Source organism: Myxine glutinosa, chromosome 14 (genome assembly GCF_964187855.1).
Source record: "Myxine glutinosa chromosome 14, kmMyxGlut1.1, whole genome shotgun sequence".
NCBI classification, from domain to species: domain Eukaryota; kingdom Metazoa; phylum Chordata; class Myxini; order Myxiniformes; family Myxinidae; genus Myxine; species Myxine glutinosa.
In genome coordinates this window covers 85635083-85658341 of record NC_136274.1, presented here as the reverse complement: position 1 = coordinate 85658341, position 23259 = coordinate 85635083, and the positions used below count along the sequence as shown (strand labels likewise).

General features: G+C 48.2%; 1 protein-coding gene across 6 annotated transcripts in view; it reads right to left on the bottom strand.

Annotated features, from left to right (window-relative positions):
• LOC137439984 (histone-lysine N-methyltransferase 2A) overlaps nucleotides 1–23259 on the bottom strand; it is a 248494-nt gene that overhangs the window by 167717 nt on the left and 57518 nt on the right. For all 6 annotated transcript variants that reach the window (XR_013621442.1, XM_068136309.2, XM_068136310.2 and 3 more), the window contains exons 3-4: nucleotides 2724–2899; nucleotides 750–2573 (exon numbers count right to left, since the gene is read on the bottom strand). Coding sequence is in view for 5 of the 6 variants with exons in the window: in XM_068136309.2 (XP_067992410.2) it covers nucleotides 750–2573; nucleotides 2724–2899 (2000 nt within the window). In the remaining variant the exon portion in view is untranslated. The remainder of the gene's footprint in view (nucleotides 1–749; nucleotides 2574–2723; nucleotides 2900–23259) is intronic.

Sequence of the window (23259 nt, the reverse complement as noted above, 5' to 3'; positions counted from 1 at the left end):
ACCATTTATAATGCGTTTGGTATGACACAGCCGGGGTTCGAACCACCGACCTCCCAGACTCTGGTGGTGACCGGGATCTCACAACAACTCTCCAAAAGTAAAAATGATCACTGTCAACCGATGAATAATGGGTTTTTCTCAATTAAAGTTGGAACATTGAAGAATGAGCAGCGATCACAACAGACCTTTCACTAAGGTTTCAACACTGCATTCAAGCCAAGAAGGAAGAATCCTTTTACTCCCTCAAGTTAGAATCTCTCCTATTCTAACTGTTACGGAATTACATTTATATTTATTTATACTCAAATACACCTGGGTAATCAACGTGGAAGACATCTCGTTCAGCTTTGCCCCTTTTCTTGATAACTCGCCAGCACATCCAATTGGATTACACCAACCGAACAAATTCCCCCAAGATCCTCCAGATTCAAAACTCCTCTTTGCCTCATCTGCAGTTTCAACCCTCTGTCCACCTGTTTTGTTATTTATTTAATGTTAGTACATATTGTTTATATATTTGAAGCCTTCAGAAGGTTGGGCCAATTACAAGAGCAAGGACATCCGAACACATTTCCACCAAGTTAGAGAGGTGCTCAAACGTTACCCAGGCTGGCTCAGATCCAATTCTGCTGGCAGAGGATGACTTCATAGCCCTTCCTATGTCATTCATAACAGACTAAAGTAAAACGAAATTTGGGATTATATGACAACCTGAAGGTGATGACGTGATGAAAATTTCGAACCCTGACCTTAACACGACCGATGCGATGAAGCCGAGCCTTGGCACGCTGCAACAGCATGGTCCTCATTTTCTTTTCGGCACCGTTTCTTCGAGATCCCCAGACTCCTGTGCCTCGATTTCCCAGCATTCCTTCTACCTCCAGTCCGACGGTCTTCGTTGGGGTCTGAGTTTCTAACGATGGATGTTGACATGAAACCTTCCGCCCACGTTTGAGGGGAGGCCGCTGGCAAACCGGAGACGGTTTGACCACGGTGGAGCGGCGACGAAGTCGAGAAGTTGGTGCTGGTGAGCATGCCGGCACCAAGGAAGGAGACGTCGGCGCTGGGTCCGACGGAGTGAGGTCAGGTGGAGAAGGGGGTCTGGGAGCTCGAGGGGGTGCAGGGAGCGACGGGCTTGAGCTCCGGCGACTGCGTGGGAGACGAACGGCAGGAGCAGGATGTGGATGTCCACGAGGATGAGGGCAGGCACCAGCTCCAGTCCCTCCATCTCCATCTTCAGGAAGAGAAATCGCTTCGTAGATCCGTAGATGGGCTGCGGTTGGGGTGAAGGTAGGAGCACGGAGAAGAGGGGGTCGGCGTGAGGCATATGGTGGAGGGCTGGGAGGAAACGGTGATCTTCCAAAAGGCAAAGAAAGAGAAGGTGTGAGGCCAGCGCAGAAATGGCGGGAATGATGAGCAAGTGGAGATTGCGGGAGATGAGGACAAGATGCAGGGAATGATCGTGCCAGGCCTATAGATGCGACTGGGGAGGTGGTTGTTTTTGGAGTGAGACCGGGGCGAGGGGGTGCAAGTCCAACCTCTTCGGGAGTAAGCGGAGGTAACCGAATGTTGTCAAAAACGGGCCGTCGGATCAATCCTGCTTTAGCAAACTTTGCAGAAGAGTACGTAGTTGTTGAGGTGTCACATCCTGGTGCAGTGGGGTTGGATCGCCAACAAAATGTTGGTTGCCGCAAAACAGAACGCCGGACCGAAGGGTGTGGAGGGCGAGGCACAAGGTATGGATGCAGAGGCAGCCACGGGTGTGGTGCAACAATTGGTGTTGTTGCAGTAAGACCAGAAGCTGGGTGCTGCGAGTCCGAGGACCCCTCGGGGCTTGAAGACCGAGATGCCGAATGAGTGGAATCCGATCCCACAGAAACTCCATCCTCACACTCTTCTTCCTCCTCGTCATCCTCCCCTTCTTCTTCCTCTCTCTCCTCTTCTTCCTCTACAACCGTTTCATCTTCCTCAACTCCCTCACACTCTTCTGCGCCCGATTGGCTGTTGTCCGTGTCCACAGAGGAGGCACTGCCAAGGGAGCTCGAAGATGAAGCGTAGCTACGCCGGTTGCATTGAGAGACCGATCCACCGTCCCCATCACCATTTCCTGGAGACAATGGTGATGAAGATCTCGACGTTACAGTTGTTACAGAGGAGGTAGAAGGTGGAGGTGGAGGCGCACGAGCGTAATACCCACCAGCCCCGTCTTCGATGAAACGTTTGGGTGTTCGTATAACCCTGAGTGACCTTGAACTTACAGACGGCATGACAAGTCTCCTCGCCACCCCATGACCCCTGACACCACCTTGGCTCTTCGCCGCGACAACACCTGCCTTCTTGGCACGGGCCAGCAAAAGGCGAGCGACACTGGTCTCGACACGGCGGGGGGCAGGGAGTCTTAGAGTCCGCTGGGCTCGCAGACCTCTGATAGCAACACCCCTGCTGCCATCCACAGCTCCCCGCATCCGAACATGGAGCTTCACAAATGAAGGGTGTCCTCTAGCACAACGGCGGGTGGGGTTCACAGGCGAATGGGGAAGACATGACAAAGGCGTGGGCTTTTCAATGTCCATCTGTGAAAAACAAGGGTTGGAAATAAGAACATGGAGAACTTGGCACATCACAAACAGCTCCCATACCCATAAACTCCATTTGTCATCGATTTGCTCATCGGACAATAACAGCAGATTCTGACAAAGACACACAGACACACAGACACACACCTCTTCTCCCCCCTTCCCACTTTCCTCTGACTTCCTTCTTCGCTTCTTCTTCTTCTTTTTCCTCCGACCTTGGCTCCTGCCGGTCACTCGAGCCCCGCCCCTCAGTGGAAACCGAGACGAAGGAGGCGATCGGCGGAGGTATGGGTGACAGTGCTCTTCCTTCCGACGGGAAGACCCTGTTAAACAATAACTTTTTTCAATCATATAATCGCTACTCCACATTCTCAAAATTTCTCATTTACTTATTAGTGTGTTCTGTTAGAAAGCAGCTTGTCAAGCAGCTTGTTTCATTCAAAGCGCTCAAGCAAGCACTCAGACAAAGCGCTTAAGAGCATGGCGGTCTCCATGGAAACAATGTTATCGTGGTACTCAAACAAATGGTGCCCGAGCCATCATTTTCAGTTTTACTCGATGCTCTTGTGGCAACTTCCCAAACTAACTTATTGTATTATCAGCGGCTCCAGAGAACGAGGACGAGGGGAAGAAAGATAAATAAATGGGACTCAGAAGGAGAAGCCCCCTACCAAGTTTATCTATACATCTACCGCTGTGCATTCTGGGAAAGGATACATGTTTCTAGATCTTGAATAATTAGGATTGAAAGCAGAATAAAAATGAAAGTACAAAATGCACGTATCAGTAATACTGTGAGGATACATCACAAGGGTATGCTTGTATATGTTGGTTGGTTGCTTTTATAGTTCTAACATTTCATTGCTTGTACAGGAAATCGTTGTGAATGTGACTAGTGACTATGGCGGCCACTTTTGCGAACGTAACGAAGTATCTCTGTTAATCGCTTGATCTTCTTGCCGAACAATGAGACGAGACGAGCGGCTTTCAAGTGGTTGATACAGAACGACTGGTTTGGAAAGCCATGGCGAGCTGCTTGCTAATCGAACACACCCCAGTTATTTTCACATCAATGTCTGAGATTGTTCACATTGCCACAAACAAGTTTGAGGCCTTGCACAAACAAACTGTGTGAATAGTGTCACAGTAATTTCATTTACTTCCATTTTAATTTGGCCTTGCATTCTTTTAGAACAGAATGTCGGTTGATGTTCTCTCAAATGTGTTATTGTATCTCCTGTGCAAAGCCAACTTGCATTTTCCATATGAAATGAACACAGGAATGCTTGTCTTATAGTGTAATGGCCTCCGCAACTGATAAGGGTGAACCTTGAGGGGATTGGTGTGATGCTATGAGCATGTGACTAAACCCTCTGGGCAAGCTCTCAGTGGAGATATCTTATCTTTTTTGCGCTAATCACTGTGTATATAAACAGGATGCGCTGGTAAATATATTTCGAGAAAGGACCCAGTTTCGTGCCCTCCTATCTTCCACATGTGTTGTAACGGCTCTGTAATAAAAACGGCTCATATTCTCAAGGCGTTTGTCCTAAGTTCATATTGGACAGCGGACATCGAACTCCGACATTTTGGTGCCGTGACTCGGATTCGACCAAGGCTGTGGACAAGGGGACAGACAACGTCTGGAGGTGGCAGCAATTGTCTCAGGGTACCCGCAACTTAGCAAAAGGTGAGAGACCTTTTAATTTATCTCAGGAGCAACGTGCTGTCATCTCCAGGCAAACTCAAACCCTTTCCATAGCTTTGCGTGGATCTGAACTGGGATCGAGCCGTTTTATGCAGAGAAGGACAAATTTTGAGGAACTAAGATGGGATCTTAGGTATCAGGTGTAAAAAAGAGAACTCTGTGACTAAGGACTACAGTGAATAAGGGAGGTGCGGCCTCAGGTGTAAAAGGAAATAAAGGTAGAACCTTAAAGGAAAGAGAATCCTGTGACTAAGGACTACAGTGAATATTCTGTAGCGACCTCACCAAGAGGGAAATAAGAATGGACGACCCGGGATACCCGGTCGCTCACCTTCAGGTACTCCGGTAGGATATATGTTGGAGACTTTTGGGGAAGGTTGTGTACAATACGTACATGAGTGGGTCGGACTGACCGTGGGACAAAGGGCCGCGTTCCCCACTGAAAGGACATTCCAAAGATCACGGTTGACTAATCTAAGGAAAGCTCTAAAAAAGAGAGACAAAGGGAAAAAGCATAACGGGAATGACTGGGAGGCTTTCAGCCAATGGCTGGAAGAGTGTGCCAAACGAGAGATGGAATCTAGATGCGCCGGTTTTAAAGGCGAACTCAAAATGACTAAAAAACACATCTGTTTTACAGAAACAAATGATAGTGACGCAGGAAAACGATAAGGCGACAGGGCCTGGGGAAAAGAGTGGGGCCCCCTCTCAACCTCAGGCTGTATACAGACCAGATCTCCATCCAAGCAGGATTGCATGCTCAATTGATAGGGACAAGACCGAACACAGACCATAGGCCACAAACTATAGCCCCGATGATCATGACGGACGCAGGCCGTGCAGCGACGGCACAACGAGGAGAGCTACCTCCCAGATACGTACACCGGGCATGGAACGAAGTAGACTTGCAATCCATGTCAGCCATTCTTCGGGGATGCCTAGATGACCCAGATAGATTAAGACAACACCTCTTCGAATTCGTGCTCACTCATCAACCGACACATTGGGATGTGGGCATTATGATGGACCGTATCCTCCCAGAATAGACATGGAGAAAGGTGAAGGCAACTGTAAGATGGCAGATGGCCCCACCAAGCAACGAGGCGGAAGGAGACTACGCAGCTCGCTTGGGTCGGCTGGTAGATGCCATCCATGAAGAAGTCCGACCAAATTAGGTAGACTGGGGAAAAATCACGCATTGTGAACAAAAGGCTGGAGAAGATCCAGAGGAATTTTTGACTCGACTTAAACCGATAATGAGCACATATGGGGGAGGGGGTGTCCCTGGAATTGAGGGCCCCCCAGATCAATTACTCAATAACTTTTTTGTCGAAGGACGTTGCCCAGGAATTAAGAAATGACTGAAAGCTGCTATTTTGGGATGGGCGGGGCAAACCATTGCACAGAATCTGGCTTCGGCCATGCAATGCCACCAATCGTGCGCTGCGGATGCAGAAGCTGCGAAAGAGATTAAACAGGAGGCTCATCAAATGTTAGTTCGGGGAGCGATCCGTTGGCATCAACAAGACGAGTTTCCTGGATATTGTAAAGGGGCCAGTGCCTCAGTACGCGAGTTTGAACCTAACCAGGGTTGGGCAAAGCCCCCACCCTATGTCAAGAATCAGCGCTCCTCAGGTGGATGGGAGGATGAGAAAGATGCGGACAACGGCCGCCCAGGTAAGGTTGTTTATGGATGTTTTCATTGCGGGGAACAAGGACATTGGAAAGGAGATTGTCCCTATCTAAAAGGACGTAGGAGCGAGGGCCGAAGGGGTGGCCAACGACCTTCGAATGGGGACCAGTGCAACCCAGGCCGATTCGATAAACGGGACAACCCAATATTGACACGATGCGAGCGAGGCGTCCCTCGACCCCACCCTTACCAATAACCCCATTTCGGGTTTCCACCACTTCGTTGGTAATAAATGGAAAACGCTGTAAGTTCCTCGTGGATACGGGGGCGACTCGCTCGACTCTTAAGGGGTCAGACTCGGAAGGGATCCCCATTTCAAAAGAGAGGGTCTCGGTGGTGGGGGTGTCGGGGAGAGTGGAGAAAATACCCCTGAGTCAGGAATTGGAAGTGCAATGTGGACCCCTATCTAGGAGACATGCCTTTTTGCTAGCGGAGAACTCCCCATGTAACCTTTTGGGGAGACATTTGTTATGTCAGATGGGATGCACTGTACGATGTACTCCGGGAGGGATGTTTTTGGACATACCACACTCCCAGCGAGATCTAGTTCTACCTCTATTAATGCAAAAAGATCTGGTAGTGCACTGGTGGAGATGCACGGACAATCAAGTGTTAGTCACCACTCAAATGCACTGGGACACGCTTGGTTTTTGTCGAATTGAAGACCTGGGTAATCGCCCATGGATGGGATAATCACGGATGGAAAGAGACCCTCCACTGTACTTGCTATTATGACAAACTTGGCAACGACGAACAATATGAAAATCAGGTGCATCCTCGCCTTGGAGAAATCACCCGTATAGTGGTCACAGACCTCTGGATAGGAAGAGAGGGGGTAGGGTTGGAAGTGCGGACGACGCAAGACCAAAGGGACCTCGTGAAATTGCCAAATGAAGTCATTCCTCATCTAACACTCCGAGTAAGTCAGGGATTCGAGGCAAATGACATTGGACCCATGATAACTCGGTTGAAAAACATTCCAAGGGATTACAAAGGGGTCACATTGGAATGTAACTGGTACCATGTGCGCAACCAACAGGGCTTCATGTGGGAACAGCCGCACATTGATGTACCCGCAAAAATTGAGAGAGTGGGGATTGAGTGCAAGGACTCGCGGGGGAGGGAAGACGGCCGACTCCATGACGAGGCTTTGCACCAGGTGCCAGCTCATTTGTGGACCAGACATCCCAATGACGTGGGAAAAATGACAGGGGCAGACCCGGTAACCGTCACAATGCAGCCAGGAGCGGCTCTCCCAAGAGTGAACCAATACCCAAATCGTGAGGAGGCTCGGAAAGGTATATTACCTGTGTTGAATTCTTTGCTTGAACAGGGAATTTTAATCCCGACCGTTAGTTCATGTAACACTCCCATGTTACCGGTCCACAAACCAGTAAAATCGATCTGGCGCTGTGTACAGGATTTGCGAGCATTAAATAAGTGTATTGTCAGCATTGCCCCCGTAGTACCTAATCCAGCCACTATCATGGCATCCATCCCGCCAGATGCTGCGTTTTTCACGGTAATTGATCTATGTTCCGCATTTTTCTCCATCCCTCTGAGCCAGGAATCGCAACACCTGTTTGCTTTTACCGATGAAGCACAGCAATACACATGGACCCGTCTGCCCCAAGGACTTGCCGACAGCCCTACACTGTTCTCGCGGGCCCTACACAAAGACGTGATGGAAGTGGTACTCGCAGAAGGGTCGGCACTGGTACAGTATGTGGCCGACCTATTACTATGTAATAAACAAGAGCAAAAGTGTCTGACTGATTCGGTGACCCTCCTCTGTGCGCTGGTCGACAGAGGCCACAAGGTGAATTACGACAAATTACAGCTGTGTAAAACCAGGGTGGAGTACCTCGGACATTCTATTGAGAAGGGTAAACAGACACTGACAACAAAACGCGTGAAAACGATTTCCACGATTCCGAGACCAACGACAAAAAGGGCCCTACGAAGATTTTTGGGCATCACCGGGTATTGTCGGACTTGGATCCCAGATTATGCAGTACAAGCACGCCCTTTCTATGATGCTACAAAATACAGCGCACCATTGCAAGTCGAATGGTCACCGACAATGGAAAATGCATTCGCTGGACTGAAAGGTGCGCTGTCCACAGCACCCGCCGTAGGCTTGCCTGATCATGACAAAACCTTCTACCTATACGCGCACGAACGGGAGGGTTTTGCACAAGAGGTATTGGCGCAGAAACATGGCGAAAAAATGCGTCCCATAGCGTATTACAGTAGCCAACTCAAACCGGTAAGCAGAGGACAGCCGTCATGCCTCCGTGCAGTAGCAGCGGCAGTGTACACAGTTACTCGTCCATCCAAACTTGTTTTGGGGAGCCCCCTGGTAGTTAGAGTAGCCCATAACGTTAGTGCGCTCATTCTACAAGTGAAGACGCAACATCTCACCGCAGCGAGGTCCTTCATCAGTGAACTAACACTCGTCAGCCGCTAACATAACTGTTGAAAGATTTAACACACTGAACCCAGCGTCTCTCCTTCCCCTACCAGGTGAGGGGACTCCACATGACTGTCTGCAGCTCGTGGATTCGGTTTCCGCGTCGAGACCAGACTTGAAGGACAAAGCGCTTCCGAATGCAGAATTGACATATTATGTCGACGGCTCTTCAAACCGTCCCCAGGACGATTGCTTGCTTTCAGGATACGCTGTGTGTGACGATTGGGAAACTATCGAGGCCCATGCATTGCCTCCACGGCATTCTGCCCAGCAAGCCGAATTAATAGCGCTTACACGCGCATGTGAATTGGCCGTGAGATGCTCCGCCACAATTTACACGGACTCCGCCTAAGCCTGGGGCGTCGCACACGACTCAGGTAAAATATGGGAAATGAGAGGGTTTCTCACCTCAGCGGGTTCACCTGTAACACACGGTAACCTGATTGCAGCCTTACTGCGAGCAATACAGAAACCAAGTGCACTCGCAATTGTAAAATGCAAGGCACACTCACGCCAATAGGAGTCACTAATCTCCCAAGGTAATGACCGCACGTACCGGGCGGCCAAGAAAGCTGCGTATGAACAAAATCCCCGGGTTCGCCCGCTACATCTTGTCCCGCTCATAACAAAAACAGTAACTCCCCCTTCTGTGCAGGACATTGTCAATCGACAAGCGGCAGTGGAAAATAAGGACATGCTGGGATGGCTGCAACAAGGGTGCACGCAGCAAGACAATGACGTATGGATCGATCGCCAGGGCCGCATCGTAGCACCAAAAGCATTGCTTCCATAGATCGCATGCGTGGCACATAATAATGGCCACGTGTGCAAAGATGGGGTAGTAAAGGCGATCTTACACTCATGGTATGCCCCAGGTATCACAACAGTAGCCACGGAAGTATGCCGAAAGTGTGCGATTTGTCAACATCACAATGTGGGACTCTCACCGAGACGTTTTCAAAATGCCGCACATCCTATGCCATGGGCACCGTTCGTCCATTTGCAAATTGACTACGTACAGATGCAACCATCACTAAAATACAAATTTATACTCGTGATTGTTGATATGTTTTCCACGTGGACAGAAGCTTACGCTACTCATAGGTGTGATGCCACCGCGGTGGTAAAACATCTCGTGCGTGACTTTATTTGAAGATTCGGCATCCCGTGCAAAATATCAAGCGAGCAGGGAACACATTTCACAGCAGAGATAGTCAAAGAGCTATGCAAAGCCCTACGGATACGACAAGTATTCCACTGCGCTTACATCCACAATCGGGGGGAGCCGTGGAACGTCAGAATGCTATCTTGAAGTCTAGACTGCCAAAATTATGTGGAATGGACTTAAATGACATACAATACAGGACTTAAATGGCCACAGGCATTGTCTCTTGCTCTCATGGCCATGTGCTCGGCTGCAAATAGACACACGGGCCTGAGTCCACATGAAATTATTATGGGACGTCCCATGCGGCTGCCAGTAACGGCGCCAGTTATGACCGATTTACAAAATATTCATCACCTGGATGATAATGTGCTGACCTTTTACGCAGAACAAATGAGAACTGTCAACAGTTTCCATTCACAGGTTAAAGAAGCTCTGCCGGAACCAGCAGCCCGGCCGTGCCATCCCTTCAAGCCAGGCGACCTTGTGCTAATAAAGAATTTCAGAAGGAAGCACGGCCTCCAGGAAAGGTGGACTGGCCCCGTACCAGGTGCTGTTGGTCACATACACTGCTGTCAAGTGTCGAGAAAAGACCTCCTGGATACACGCATCTCACTGCCGAAGGTGGGTATCACCAGAGACGCACCCCCAGGAAGCCACTTCTCTGGACGTACCCGCACTTAACCAGGGCCCTACACAACCCCAACACAATGGGACCGAGGCAGATGCAGACATTGCTGCAAGTCCTGATGGGGACACCAAGAGTACTCAGTGAAGACTTAAATGGACATGGGAGTCGAGGACCCCAGACATCACACCAACCTGCAAGACTAAAAAGAGGGTTAGATGACCCCAAGTATTTTAGTAACGGAGTAGACCCCCTAAAAAGGAAAGCGGGATCATTAGTTCCCATGGTGCCCCCCTCTATAATGATTGACAATGGGCAGAAAATAGAAATCCCATGCATTCGTGATAGAAACATGAGAAGTGGAATTTTGACACTCTCTCCATTCCCTGTCCGCCTAGTACAATGGTCTCGGAAAATGAAAGGCAAATAGGAAGTCGTACTGAAGTATGTTTCTATCAGTCGGTGGAACAAAAGAAAAACTAAGTAAACAGGATATAAATTGGGAACTAAAAATTAGGCTTTAATAACCTCGATTTATGACCAAGCTAAACAAGCACAGAATTTGAGGGGCCTGGTTAAACATAAAGCTTGCAGAGAAACGTGTGTGGGACAAACTTACTAGGTAAAAATAACCATCAAAGGGTATCAGCCAGTGGATCATAGCGAAGTAATAAAGGGAAAACCTGGAGAATCAAATACCTACTGGGGAGTGGCTAGGGAAGTGGCAGCAGCACAGAATCACATAAATTGCTGGTCTTGTATGCCGATGCCAGAGAGCACCTCCACGGGTATTAAGAAGAAATTTATCCCATTGTCACTTAACGATTTATGCTCGGATCCATTGGGAAACGCCTGTATTAGAACCAATGTGAAAAGGACAGGGATAAGGAATGATGCCGAATGCACTCGTACATTTGGATATGTCCCGATGATTCAGGACAGGGTAACTCGACCAAAATCAGTTTGGTTGGAACAACGAACAGGTGTGATTTGCATCCAAGGGAGGGGAAAAACTAAGATGGGTGTTTCTGAATGCAACATTGTCTTATCTGGGAGAAAGCCAAAGCCTTCAAAGGGAGCAATGACGGTTCGGGTGGGGTTGTGAGATAATACGACTACCCTAACAGCTGTTTTTTTTTCTACTGTTCCCAAGAAGGGGGATTCAGAGGGCATGAAATGCCTTTCAAACCACATGGTTTCTCTACATGGGACGATGTTTGTTTGTAGAGATAAACGCGTACCCGTACCTGCCTGATGACTGGAAGGGGATATGTTATCTAGGTTCAGCAATTCCTGAAATCCTCCTGTTAAATAGCCTCGACATCTCTCCGGGAAGGGTCCGTAGGGCAATGTGGGACCGAGACGAACAGACTACTCTCTTTGGACATGGATGGGAGAAAGCATTGGGATTCTTCCTCCCGGGAACAGGAGTCGTTATGAATAGCTATAGGATAGACAAAATTGCTTTGGCCCTAGAAAAAGTTGCCAATGATACCCTACGGGCCCATAAGGAATTGTTAGATAATGTGGTAGAAATGCAGACCATGGTGATGCAGAACCGGGTAGCGCTCAACATCCTCTTGGCGGAACGTGGAGGGGTATGCGGGGTGATCGAGGGAAAATGTTGCACTTGGATCCCGAATCCGACAGAGGGAGTAAACAAAGCCATTAACCGACTGAGACGAGCAGGAGACTACAGTGGATAGAACTTCCCGGGAGGATCTGGGTATAACAAATTGGCTTTCTGGATGGTTTGGTAGCCTTGGGTACACCATATTGTCTTGGATTTTATGGGGGCTTATGATAATCATAGGCCTTGTCTTTGCTGTGTTCATAATGAAACATCTTCTTCGCCTGTGTCTTGAGAGATCTTTTCCTAGCTCGAAGTCTCTGTTAGCTCAACTACAAGTGAAAGAGAAAGAGAACGAAAACGACGACGAGGAACCGCCTGATCAACCTGTTACTCCGGATTCCCCTGAGCGCACGTCCATGGATGACTTCCACACAAAGGAAGTCTCTCATTTTTTTTTTTTTTAATTGCCATGCTCTATACTCTAAACAGGATCAGATGATACAGGAGATTGACAATATTATGTATTCCCCAGAACAACAACATGTGCGGGCTCTTATGAGCATGGACGTAAATTAGCCTCGATTATCTGTAAGGACCGCGTTTGTGCGAGATGGAGGGAGCCAGTTCCTCAGGGGAGTTGGTCTCTCGTGGAGTGGAGCACATCTAGTGGAGCACATCTAGTGGAAATGCACATCTAGCACATCTAGTGAAAAATCTAGATGAGCACATCTTCATCGGACCAGACGTCTTCATTGCAGATCTGAAACGTTAATGGCATTCCATGTTCTATATTAAGAATTTTTTTTATTATTATTTCATATCTGAACAGGAGAAAGGAATTGTCGAAGTAATTTCATTTACTTCCATTTTAATTTGGCCTTGTATTCTTTTAGAACAGAATGTAGGTCGATGTTCTCTCAAATGTGTTATTGTATCTCCTATGCAAAGCCAACTTGCATTTTCCATATGAAATGAACACAGGAATGGTCGTCTTATAGTGCAATGGCCTCCGCAACTGATAAGGGTGAACCTTGAGGGGATTGGTGTGATGCTATGAGCATGTGCCTAAACCCTCTGGGCAAGCTCCGAGCGGCGATATCTTGTCTTTTTTGCGCTAATCCCTGTGTATATAAACAGGATGTGCTGGTAAATATATTTCGAGAAAGGACCGGCCAGTTTCGTGCCCTCCTATCTTCCGCACGTGTTGCAACGGCTTGGTAATAAAAAAACGGCTCATATTCTCAAGGCGTTTGTCCTAAGTTCTTATTGGACAGCTGACATCGAACTCCGACAATAGCAAATAGTATGGTTCCTCCAGATGCATGCCCAGAGGTTGGGAGGCGGGAAAATGCAGAACAGCAGCAGCAGTAACACGGTTCAGGTGTGCACTGTCACTGCCCGTGGGGACGACGGTACATGTGCGCTTTCAGATCAACGGAGCTATCCAAGATGCTCGGCACAAAGATTGTCTGGGATATATGGACCAAGGAGCGTGATGCATACATGGGCCTTGGGTACTCGACGCAAGGATTGTCTTGGGATATACGGACCAAGGAGCATGACATAAATGTTGGGGTAAAAATGAATAATTGTCCTCTCTGAACCAAGCAGAGACAGTCATGGCCGAAAAGCATGCTGGGTAAATGCATCATGTGATATAGTTGAGCCAGGTCAAAAGGAGATGTCCTTGTTTGTATAGAGTTGGCTGAGAGCCATTTCACAGTTGCGGGGCAGAACTGCTTCTCTGTGCTGAGATGGCAAAAACATGCTTTATCTGTGGTTTGACCTTGTGCAAATGTGAAGCCAAGGGTCCGTTACATCAGCTTTTGTTCATATCTTGTGCTTCGGTTTCCATTTTTGCCTTCCTTTTGTAGTAAAACAATTTGTATATATACAGACTTGACATTTAATATGGAATTTTTTTTTTCCTTGACTTGGGTTTACTTTCTGAACTCCGTATATCAATCTGGTGAGTTTCTTTTACCCTTTGGTGATGTCTTTGTTGAAAGAACCATGTCACTGATTGTCTTTCGCAGCAAGAAGTCAATAACAGGTTTATATCACAGGTGGCGTGACAAAATGTAAGGACAGGTACATTTGACGATTGGCTTCACAATCGGGTATATAAGGGTTGTTGTGTTCTGTATTAGTGGAAAACAACTGCTGCACGTCTCCAAAAGTTATTGCCGCTTCCTCTGGAGATGGTCCGTCAACTTGACAATGCTGTTTTGTCATGGAGTGGTGGCTTTACGAAATTCTGGGATGAAACAGTGTGCTATTGCTCGGCAGTATGGCATCACTCAAGGTCAGGTGTCAAAGATCCTGAAACGAAATGCTCAGAGGGGTGTCCCTCCTCCAATACCGAGGCCAGGACGTCCACGCAGAACCACAAGGAGAGATGATCGCCAGCTGCACCGGTTAGTCCGCAATGGCCGTACCAAGTCAGCTAATCGGCTTAGGGCTGAGTGGCAGCAACTGACAAATGTGCCTGTGTCCAGAAGGCTAGTCAACCAACGACTGGTTCAAGCAGACTATCGTGCCAGGCGTCCCCTGAGAAAGCCACGCCTGACCAGACAACACAGTCAGCGCCGATTGCAGTGGGCCAGAGAGCACCGTCAATGGCAGCCAGGACACTGGAATCACGTGACCTTCAGTGACGAGTCTAGATTTCTGGTCTATCGTCAAGATGGCCGCGTCCGAGTGCGCAGACAAGTGCATGAAGCCCACAACGAAGATAGTATAGTGCCAAGAGTCCAAGCTGGAGGTGGTGGGGTGACCGTTTGGGCTGCTTTTCATGCAGGGGGCAAAACTGACCTGGTTGTTCTGAATGGAAACCTGAACCAGTTCAAGTACAAAGTACAGGGTCATTCTGGAAGAAACATTGCTTCCATTTGCTCGTGCAGACTTTCGAGGAAACTTTGTCTTCCAAGATGACAATGCACGGCCTCATCGTGCTCGCATGATCCAACACTTTCTTGCTGACCGTGGTGTAGAGCATATGGAGTGGCCTGCCATGTCCCCGGATATAAATCCGATAGAGAACTTGTGGGCAGAATTAACGCGTCAAATCGACCACTTGGACCAGCAGCCAACCTCTGTGCGTGAATTGCAGCAGGCTATTGTCACTGCATGGCCAGCGATTCCTGTCCAAACCTTGGCAAATCTCGTGAACAGCATGCCTCGACGTGTTCGTGCTCTCCTGAATGCTCGTGGGGGTTACACAAAGTACTGAACTGTAATTTTACTGTCCGTAATCCCAGTCATAATTTAGCTTTTGTTTTTGTTGAAATTTTTTTTGGCTAATGTGCAAAATAAAGAGATACTTCTGGAAAACGTACAGAAGTTTAACACAGTACTGTCCATGAATTGAGTTCGATATCAGTTCACATCACTTTCAAGGATCAATTTATTTGCTTCGAAATGTCAAATATGGTTTTTGTTTCTTTTAAAGGTCACATTAACAAAATCTAGAATAATTTCAACATAATTCCAATGAACTTTTGCTTCTAAGTCATCTTGAAAAGTAAGTTCACCCCCACAAAAAAAATATTCCATATTAAATGCCAAGTCTGTATGTCGGTCACAGGATTTTATCGTTGTATAAACCTTTTGTTATAGCTAAGTATGATCGTTATTTTGTAGTTAATAAGAGATGCTTGCTTCACGATTTATATTTCAATGAGAACGCTCGCTTTCTCCTACGTGCTGAATTCAAGCCTGTTAATTCTCACCCTTGCTTTGAACATGTTTTACGATCTAACCGCGGCCACGAATGTAACTAAATCAAAGACCGGCTACTCCGACGTGTGAAATATAACCTCCGGCCATCCTTGAGAAACATCTGCTCTGCAAGATAAGACTCTTAAGCTCCACTCCCTCGGAGCCCCAGGAAGGGATGCCGGTGGGAGGGATTAAGCCCGCTGATTTGCTTTGTTCGAGCCTCCTTTCAGCGCAGATCTTGTGGATATGCTTTCTTATATAAACGGACCTCGGTCCGCCAATTCTCTAGGAGGGTCAACGAGGCACGCTGTCCATTTGTGCAGTATATGTTGGCTCTTCCCCGCAGCTGTGTACCTAATGGATCAATAAACGCTTGTTACTCCTTTCTTCGTGGTGGAAACCTGATTCCCTTCCCGACATTTCTGGTACCAGGAGTGGGGTGCAGCTCGAGGCGAGGGCCAGAGGAGCGAGCTCTGCGAGACGGAGGGAGGCTGTTCAGGCCGGCACTCTGATTTGTCTAAGGTGAGCATTTTATCAAAGGGTTCCAAATTTGAGCCTCTTTCCCTCCCGCGGGTTTCGTCCGCTCCTTTGTCATTCGCCTGTGCCTGCACCTCAAACAAAATTGTAAGTGGAGGCTGTTTAGCCTTGGAGTAACGGGTTGATTTATTGATCCACCAGGATAACGTTAAGGGGTAGATCTACCAAGGGGTAACGTTATGGGGTAATGTTAGTTAGCAAAGAGAGGGGGGAGGTGAGGTCAGGCAGCCATAGACAAGATAGGGTATGCCGCTGCATGCCAGGGAAAGAATGGGCTGCAGCTAACGTAGAAGACCCAAGGAACATGGCCAGGAAAAAGGAAATGCGCAGGTACCAGGTAGGCTTGACAGGAGGGTAGTGGCAACTACGAGGTCAAGCCAGGAAGCTCTAGACAAAACTCTAGACAAGAGGGCAGGAAAGGTGCTGAAACTGTAGGGCAGAGGAAGCAAGCAGCAGAAATCCAGGTAGAAACAAACCAGGACCAGGTGAACAAGAGAAAATAAATAGGCTCACAGCAAGGGGCCAGGTAAGCACAGGTAGCAAGGATTGGAGTGGTTTTTGAAATATTGAAAATTGAAGCATTACAGCTGTAGCTATTGAAGCTACAAGGACAGAGGACAATTAAGTAAAGAGTCAAGCAAGCGAGCGACAGATGTCGCTGGTTCAGGATCAAGACCCCATGGTAGGGTTAGGTAGTTACCAGACGCCTACCCTCCCAAGACCTGGGTCCTGTCCCCGGGCTCCAGGCACCACCCTCCCCCCCCCCCCCCCCCCCACCCCACCCTTTCCACCCCAACTCACCCTTTCCACCCCGGTCTAAAATCCCCTTTCCTTTGAATAATGGGAGACGTAACATGAGTGAATGGGGATTGTTGAACAAGATTGTACAAAGAGACGCGTGTGCATGAATTTATGCTGTGCTGAACGTGGTTAGTGACAAGTTGGTCGGATAGGCGTTGTTGTCGACTCACTCAGGTCGTTGTGCTGTGAATTTTACGACTGTTAACAACGCGAGGTGTGCGCAGGAGTTTCGGAATGCGAGCTCGTACGAGGTGACAGTCACGTGGTATGAGGAACATGAACGAATGTGGATTTCAATGACCACTTGATGTGCAACACCACTGTGTGGGCTTCGAATGATTGTGATTAGTCTAGTAGGAAGACTAGGTCCCCCTGCACCCCCCGGAGATATACTTCTAATCAGTGTTTCTAGATTGGAAAAAATGTGTAGAAAATGACTAGCTATGGCCCCAAGCTGAAAAAATGTCCCACATACCATTTTTATGCAAATTACTGCTGCAAATTTTATGCAAAATTATGCAAATTTTATGCAAATTTTTGATGAGGAGTAGAGTTGAGGGGTCTTTGAGGGCTTCATCGAGGTGCTCTCGGTTGCAAGACTGGGTCATTCTGAGAAGCACAGCAGGGTCAGAGATCATGATGTTCTCCTCCTCAGTGAATCTCTCCATCAACAGCCTCTCCATTGCCTCACACACTGTTTTGAGGCAAAAGAGGGACTTTGCGTAGGCCTTTCCACTGAGAACACCTTTGAGAGATCCACTTGTTACTAGTTGTGCCTCAAAGAGAATCTCTGCATATCCAGAACCACGCATCTTGTGTCCAGTGAGCATCCCGATGTAGTTCATGGATGTGTGGAAGGGTCCAATCGTTACTACATGACTAGCAAATTCATTTGGCCAGCGCCAGATGATGGGAAGGGCTTTCATGCAGACACCCAGATCAAATGTATTCAGGACCCATCTCTGACCCACCTCAGCAGTTGCTGCCTCGGAACGCTTCAGTAGCTCACGAACAACTGCGTTGTCTGTGATCGGTCTGTGCCTGGTGCCTGCATGGCATGGCAATGGCCTGCAGCCTGTGCCTGGGCTAGGGGGTTTCACCTCTGCAACTGGTTCTCCCCCACCCAGCAAATCAACAGTCGACTACTGCACGCCTATCCACCAACCGATCACAGACAACGCAGTTGTTCGTGAGCTACTGAAGCGTTCCGAGGCAGCAACTGCTGAGGTGGGTCAGAGATGGGTCCTGAATACATTTGATCTGGGTGTCTGCATGAAAGCCCTTCCCATCATCTGGCGCTGGCCAAATGAATTTGCTAGTCATGTAGTAACGATTGGACCCTTCCACACATCCATGAACTACATCGGGATGCTCACTGGACACAAGATGCGTGGTTCTGGATATGCAGAGATTCTCTTTGAGGCACAACTAGTAACAAGTGGATCTCTCAAAGGTGTTCTCAGTGGAAAGGCCTACGCAAAGTCCCTCTTTTGCCTCAAAACAGTGTGTGAGGCAATGGAGAGGCTGTTGATGGAGAGATTCACTGAGGAGGAGAACATCATGATCTCTGACCCTGCTGTGCTTCTCAGAATGACCCAGTCTTGCAACCGAGAGCACCTCGATGAAGCCCTCAAAGACCCCTCAACTCTACTCCTCATCAAAAATTTGCATAAAATTTGCATAATTTTGCATAAAATTTGCAGCAGTAATTTGCATAAAAATGGTATGTGGGACATTTTTTCAGCTTGGGGCCATAGCTAGTCATTTTCTACACATTTTTTCCAATCTAGAAACACTGATTAGAAGTATATCTCCGGGGGGTGCAGGGGGACCTAGTCTTCCTACTAGACTAGATTGGCTGCTTGATGTGCGGGAATCCATGCCGAGAATGTCGATTTTAGCGTCTATCCGAGGGTCCTAGTGATGTTCGCTTAATTGAGTCAGGATTTTCATTTGTTTGGGGCGAGAGGTGAATGAATGGTTTGGCGGCAGTGCTTGGGTCGGTTTGGCGGTTGGTGGTTCTATCGTCGGTGTGGTGCGAGCCTGTGGTTCCTGCCGTGCGGCTCCGTGGAAGGTGCATGTAGTTTGGGAATAGAGTTATTGTGCATTCGGTCTGGAGCCGAGCGAGCTGCGAGTCATGTGTGCGCTGTATGGGAGGGCCTTCGGTTTGGGCGCGGGTGTTGTTGCGGTTGTTGTTGGATGGATTGGTCGGGTGCCGCTGCTAATTGGCTGCGGTCTTGAAGTTGTGGATTCTTGGTGTTTCCGCCTGGTTAAATTGAGTCCATTGTTCATTTTGAAATTCTTTATAAGACTCTTGTTGGTCACATGACCATGCAGGAAGCGACCTGCAGGGGCTTGAACAGGGCCAACTTGGGATCGCGGAATGCGTTGAATAAAGAGATATGATATGATTTGATATAAAATGACATTTGCGAGATATGACGTTGAAAGCACGGGGCCTAGCATCGTGACGACCGCGTGGGACCGTGCGCGTTCGGAGGTCCGCCGGGCGTGGTGGCGTGCGCCTGTAATCCGGCTACTCGGAGGCTTAGGTTGAGGGATCGCTTGAGGACGGGAGCTCTGCACCGTGTGGTGTTGTGCGGGAGCGAGTCCTGTCGGGAGAGCACTCGGATGAACGTTGATATGAAGCGGTTTATTGGGGATGGTTACACTCAATGGGCTGCCTTTGCCTTTGCAGCGGCAGTTGGGCAGGAATTTGGAATTTGTTGAATTAAATTCAGAATATGGAATTTGCTCAGAGTGCCGGCGATAACCTGCCTACTCTCAAAAAAGGAAACTGTGGGATGTTTGTCACACCGATGTAACAGACAAGACACCACATTTAACGTCCATCCGAAGGATGTAGCACACATTGTGAAGCTGCACATTGCTTGACAAGACATGGGAGTCAATGAGTTGTGTAATGAGAAGGATTAAAGTTCTGCTGGTGCGAAATGATGCCATGGTGTGGAATGATGTCATGGTGTGGAATGCTGTCAGAGGTGCGAAATGCACACCTTTGACCTGGAGGGGAGTTATTTTTGGTAACTTACTTTTGTGATTTGCGTTCCATTGGATGGGAAATAGGAAAATATGGGATATAATATGGAACAAATTGACAAATTGGGGTTACAAACTCACCATGGAAGGAGAACGGAGGTTATGGTTTCATTGCTGTGTCTGTCTGGCTGTCTAGCAGGCCATGGAGTTATATTTCTGAAACATGGATTTCAAAGAGGCAGGTGTGTGCCCTGAGAAAATTGTGGGTTGTGGATTGGGCACTCTTGATGGGCACTGGGGGCTGCAGTTGTGTGGACTGGGGGACGAGGGCGGCGTAGGTGACGTGAGGGGAATGCCACGCACTGCGACCGTCTCCCCCAAGACAGAGGTTGTCGGTATGGTTGTGGTGTTCAGCGGTCGGTATTGGTGTGGCTTATGCCGGGTGAATGATGTGTTGAATGAGCACAGGTGGGGAAGGTGTGCGCCGAGGAGAGGTGCTGCATGGTAGAGCACGCCTCCCAAGAAAGGCTGTGGGGTTTTGGCGGGAGTTCCTGGGCAGATTGTTAGCGGTTATTTTGGTTCATCGGGTGGTTGCATTTGCAATGTGGAGTCTCAATGATTGTCGTTTATCCCTTCCGACAACTCTTTTATCTTCTCAGCTTTATCTGTTCGAGGTGGAGCTCTCGCAGAGGCAAGATGGGCTGGATGTGAAGGCATCTAATTTGTTAACCTCGAACGGATGACAGGCTGAGTCAACCCACCGGGTGTTAATTTAACGACATGGCAGGGACTTAAAATCAGGACAAAGGAAACATATTGTAACGGTTTTGAGAAGTGTAACGAATTTGAGAAGTGTAACGGTTTTTGAGAAGTGTAACAATTTTGGAGGAAGTGTAACGAATGTGAAAAGTATGGTTTTGTTATGTGTAACACCCTCGTAATGTAAATAATGGTCGCAGCCGTCCTCCTAGTTAATTCCATGAAACTTACACACAGGCCACGATATATCTTTTTAAATAGTTTATTTCCTTATTCCATGTAGGCTAAATATGTGTTTCCCACTAGATTGACTTTGCATTGTATCAAACAAAATAAGCGTAGGCCCTTTCAATTTCCCCAAACATCTCCGCTCTCCAAAGTTCCTTTCAAAAGGGGTGCGAGTGGTGTTCAATCCCGCAAGCCGCCATTGCCCATGTGCTCATCTCGGAGAAGAGGGGGGGTAGGAGCCGCCAACTCACAGGCGTGGCACGTCGTCATGAGCAAAGGAGGAATCGGACAGCCCTAACAGCCAACCAGCACCGCGGTTAGCGACCCGGTAGGCGTGCCCTCGCAGCCGGCGGCTTGATTCGGCCCCGAGTGATAAAGGCGACTGGAAGGGACTGCTTCACCAGATGAGATGAGAGAAGAGGTGACCTGCGAGAGGAGCTGTGAGTGAGCTGTGAGACGAGAGACGCTCCAAACCCAAAAAGGAGAGATACTTGGGGAGGAAACAAGGTTTGAAGGAGTGACGCGCTGAGAGGAGGGAGACGGCTCCACCAGAAGGAGAGGAGCAGGTGTGACCGAGTCAGCGCGTGACGTCTACAGCATCGGCAGCGGATACGCGACCGAGGGTTTTCCCGCCAAAAACGCGAGGAATTGAGAGCTGCTACCTCCGACCCTGCCTCCCTCTCCAGCAACCCACCTCCGCCATCCCTGCCTGCAATTTCCCCCGTGTAAGTGTGAACGTCGTCTGTCCTAATCGTTGTCCTGGGGTTAATATAGTGTAAGTGTTAACGTTATCCTGGGATATTGCAGGCAGTGTGTAAGTAGTGTAAGTAACCTGGGAATAGTGTAAGTTAACGATGCACTGTGTGACTGCTTCTTCCATCCATTGCTGTAAATAATTTTGGTCGCTCTTTCTTTTTGCTTGTGTGTGCATAATAAATCTGTTCTTCCTCCGTACTCTGTCTTCTTCTCTTTTCCTTCTCTTTCGGTCGCTTTAGAGGTTTCCCGATTGAATATCTGTGGGGCGATCTGGTCAACGTCGGGTGGAATCGGGCCAATTGGGGATCCTGTAACGGTCGCGGTTGGACCATCCGCTCGGCCCATCGTAACATCTAAACCGCGATCCGTAACAATATTGTTGATTGAAACCGAAATTGTGTACGTAATTTGTGAACAGAAGAATATTGATTTCTGAAATTTGTTGTTGTTGTTGTCGTTGACGCTTTGTTGGAGGCCACATGTCGGCATGTCGGCATAATTGAGGTGTGGCTGGCACCTCGTGTGGTTGGAGGTTGCAATTGCGTGGAATGCAGTGAACATGCCCGACTTTTGGCTTTGTGAGGCTGCAGATAGAGGTTGGCATATAGATACTGTGGATTAGACTGTGCCTGTCTGGAGAGGTGATGTCCTTTGAGGGTGAGTTCGAGTTTGGTCGGGTTCTGGGGCTCGTGGTTCGCCTCTGTTGTCTGTCTGTCTGTCTGATTGTAAGTCTGTGGTACGATTCCATGGAGGGCCAATCGAGTGCTTAGGTGCTGAAGGGATTTAACATCGGAATGCATCTTTCGGAGGACCACCAGCTGTTCCAGCGAAGTAAGGTGTGAAATATGGCATGAGCTATAGGTTATGGGGTTATGGAAGTGTAAACTCGCCGAGGGAGGGTTAGGTTATTGATAGAATCTAGAGAAGGATAACCATAGGTCACTGGAGGGCTAAGTAGCGACATGATACCTGCAGTAAGGGACGTAAAATAAGGTAGATGGATGGATGATAATGACGTGGGAGCGCTTAGCATAAGGGAAGACTGGGAAGCACGAGTTTCAGAAGGGAGTAGTCAGCTTAGATGATGCAGTGTGTGGGAAGGAGGTGATGGAGCAGTGTAAGAGTGAGTAATTGTGATTGTGAATTGTAGTGCGTGAAGAAGCCTGGGAGGAAGGAGGGTGCAGGAAGCACCAGGTGTGGGCACAGGTGTGCAAAACCAGGTGTATGGAGAATGGTTGTGTGAAATAACTTGTATGGTGGACAACTTGTATGGTGGACAATGTGGAGTGGGTGGTGCGAAGGGAGTGGTTGGGAAAGATGGACCCCCTTCTCGAATACCCGGGGAGAGTAGCTTAAAAGTAGGTAGAGGGTATAGGTAAATTGTGGTGGATATTGGCATCTGTGGTGCGTGTGGTAGAATGGCGTTTGGATGGGTGCATTAGTGACGCGTGTGCACACCAACAGAGGAAGGAGTAAAACAGGACACCTGCACTCAAACAGTGAGAATCTATTTTGAGTGAGTCACAGTGGGTGAGAAAAATTGACCAGACAGTAAGACATATGAGAACTATTTTTATTTTCAATAATTAGACCAGGTTATTTTTTTTTTGTTGTTTATTTACGAAAATAAATAAATAACAGG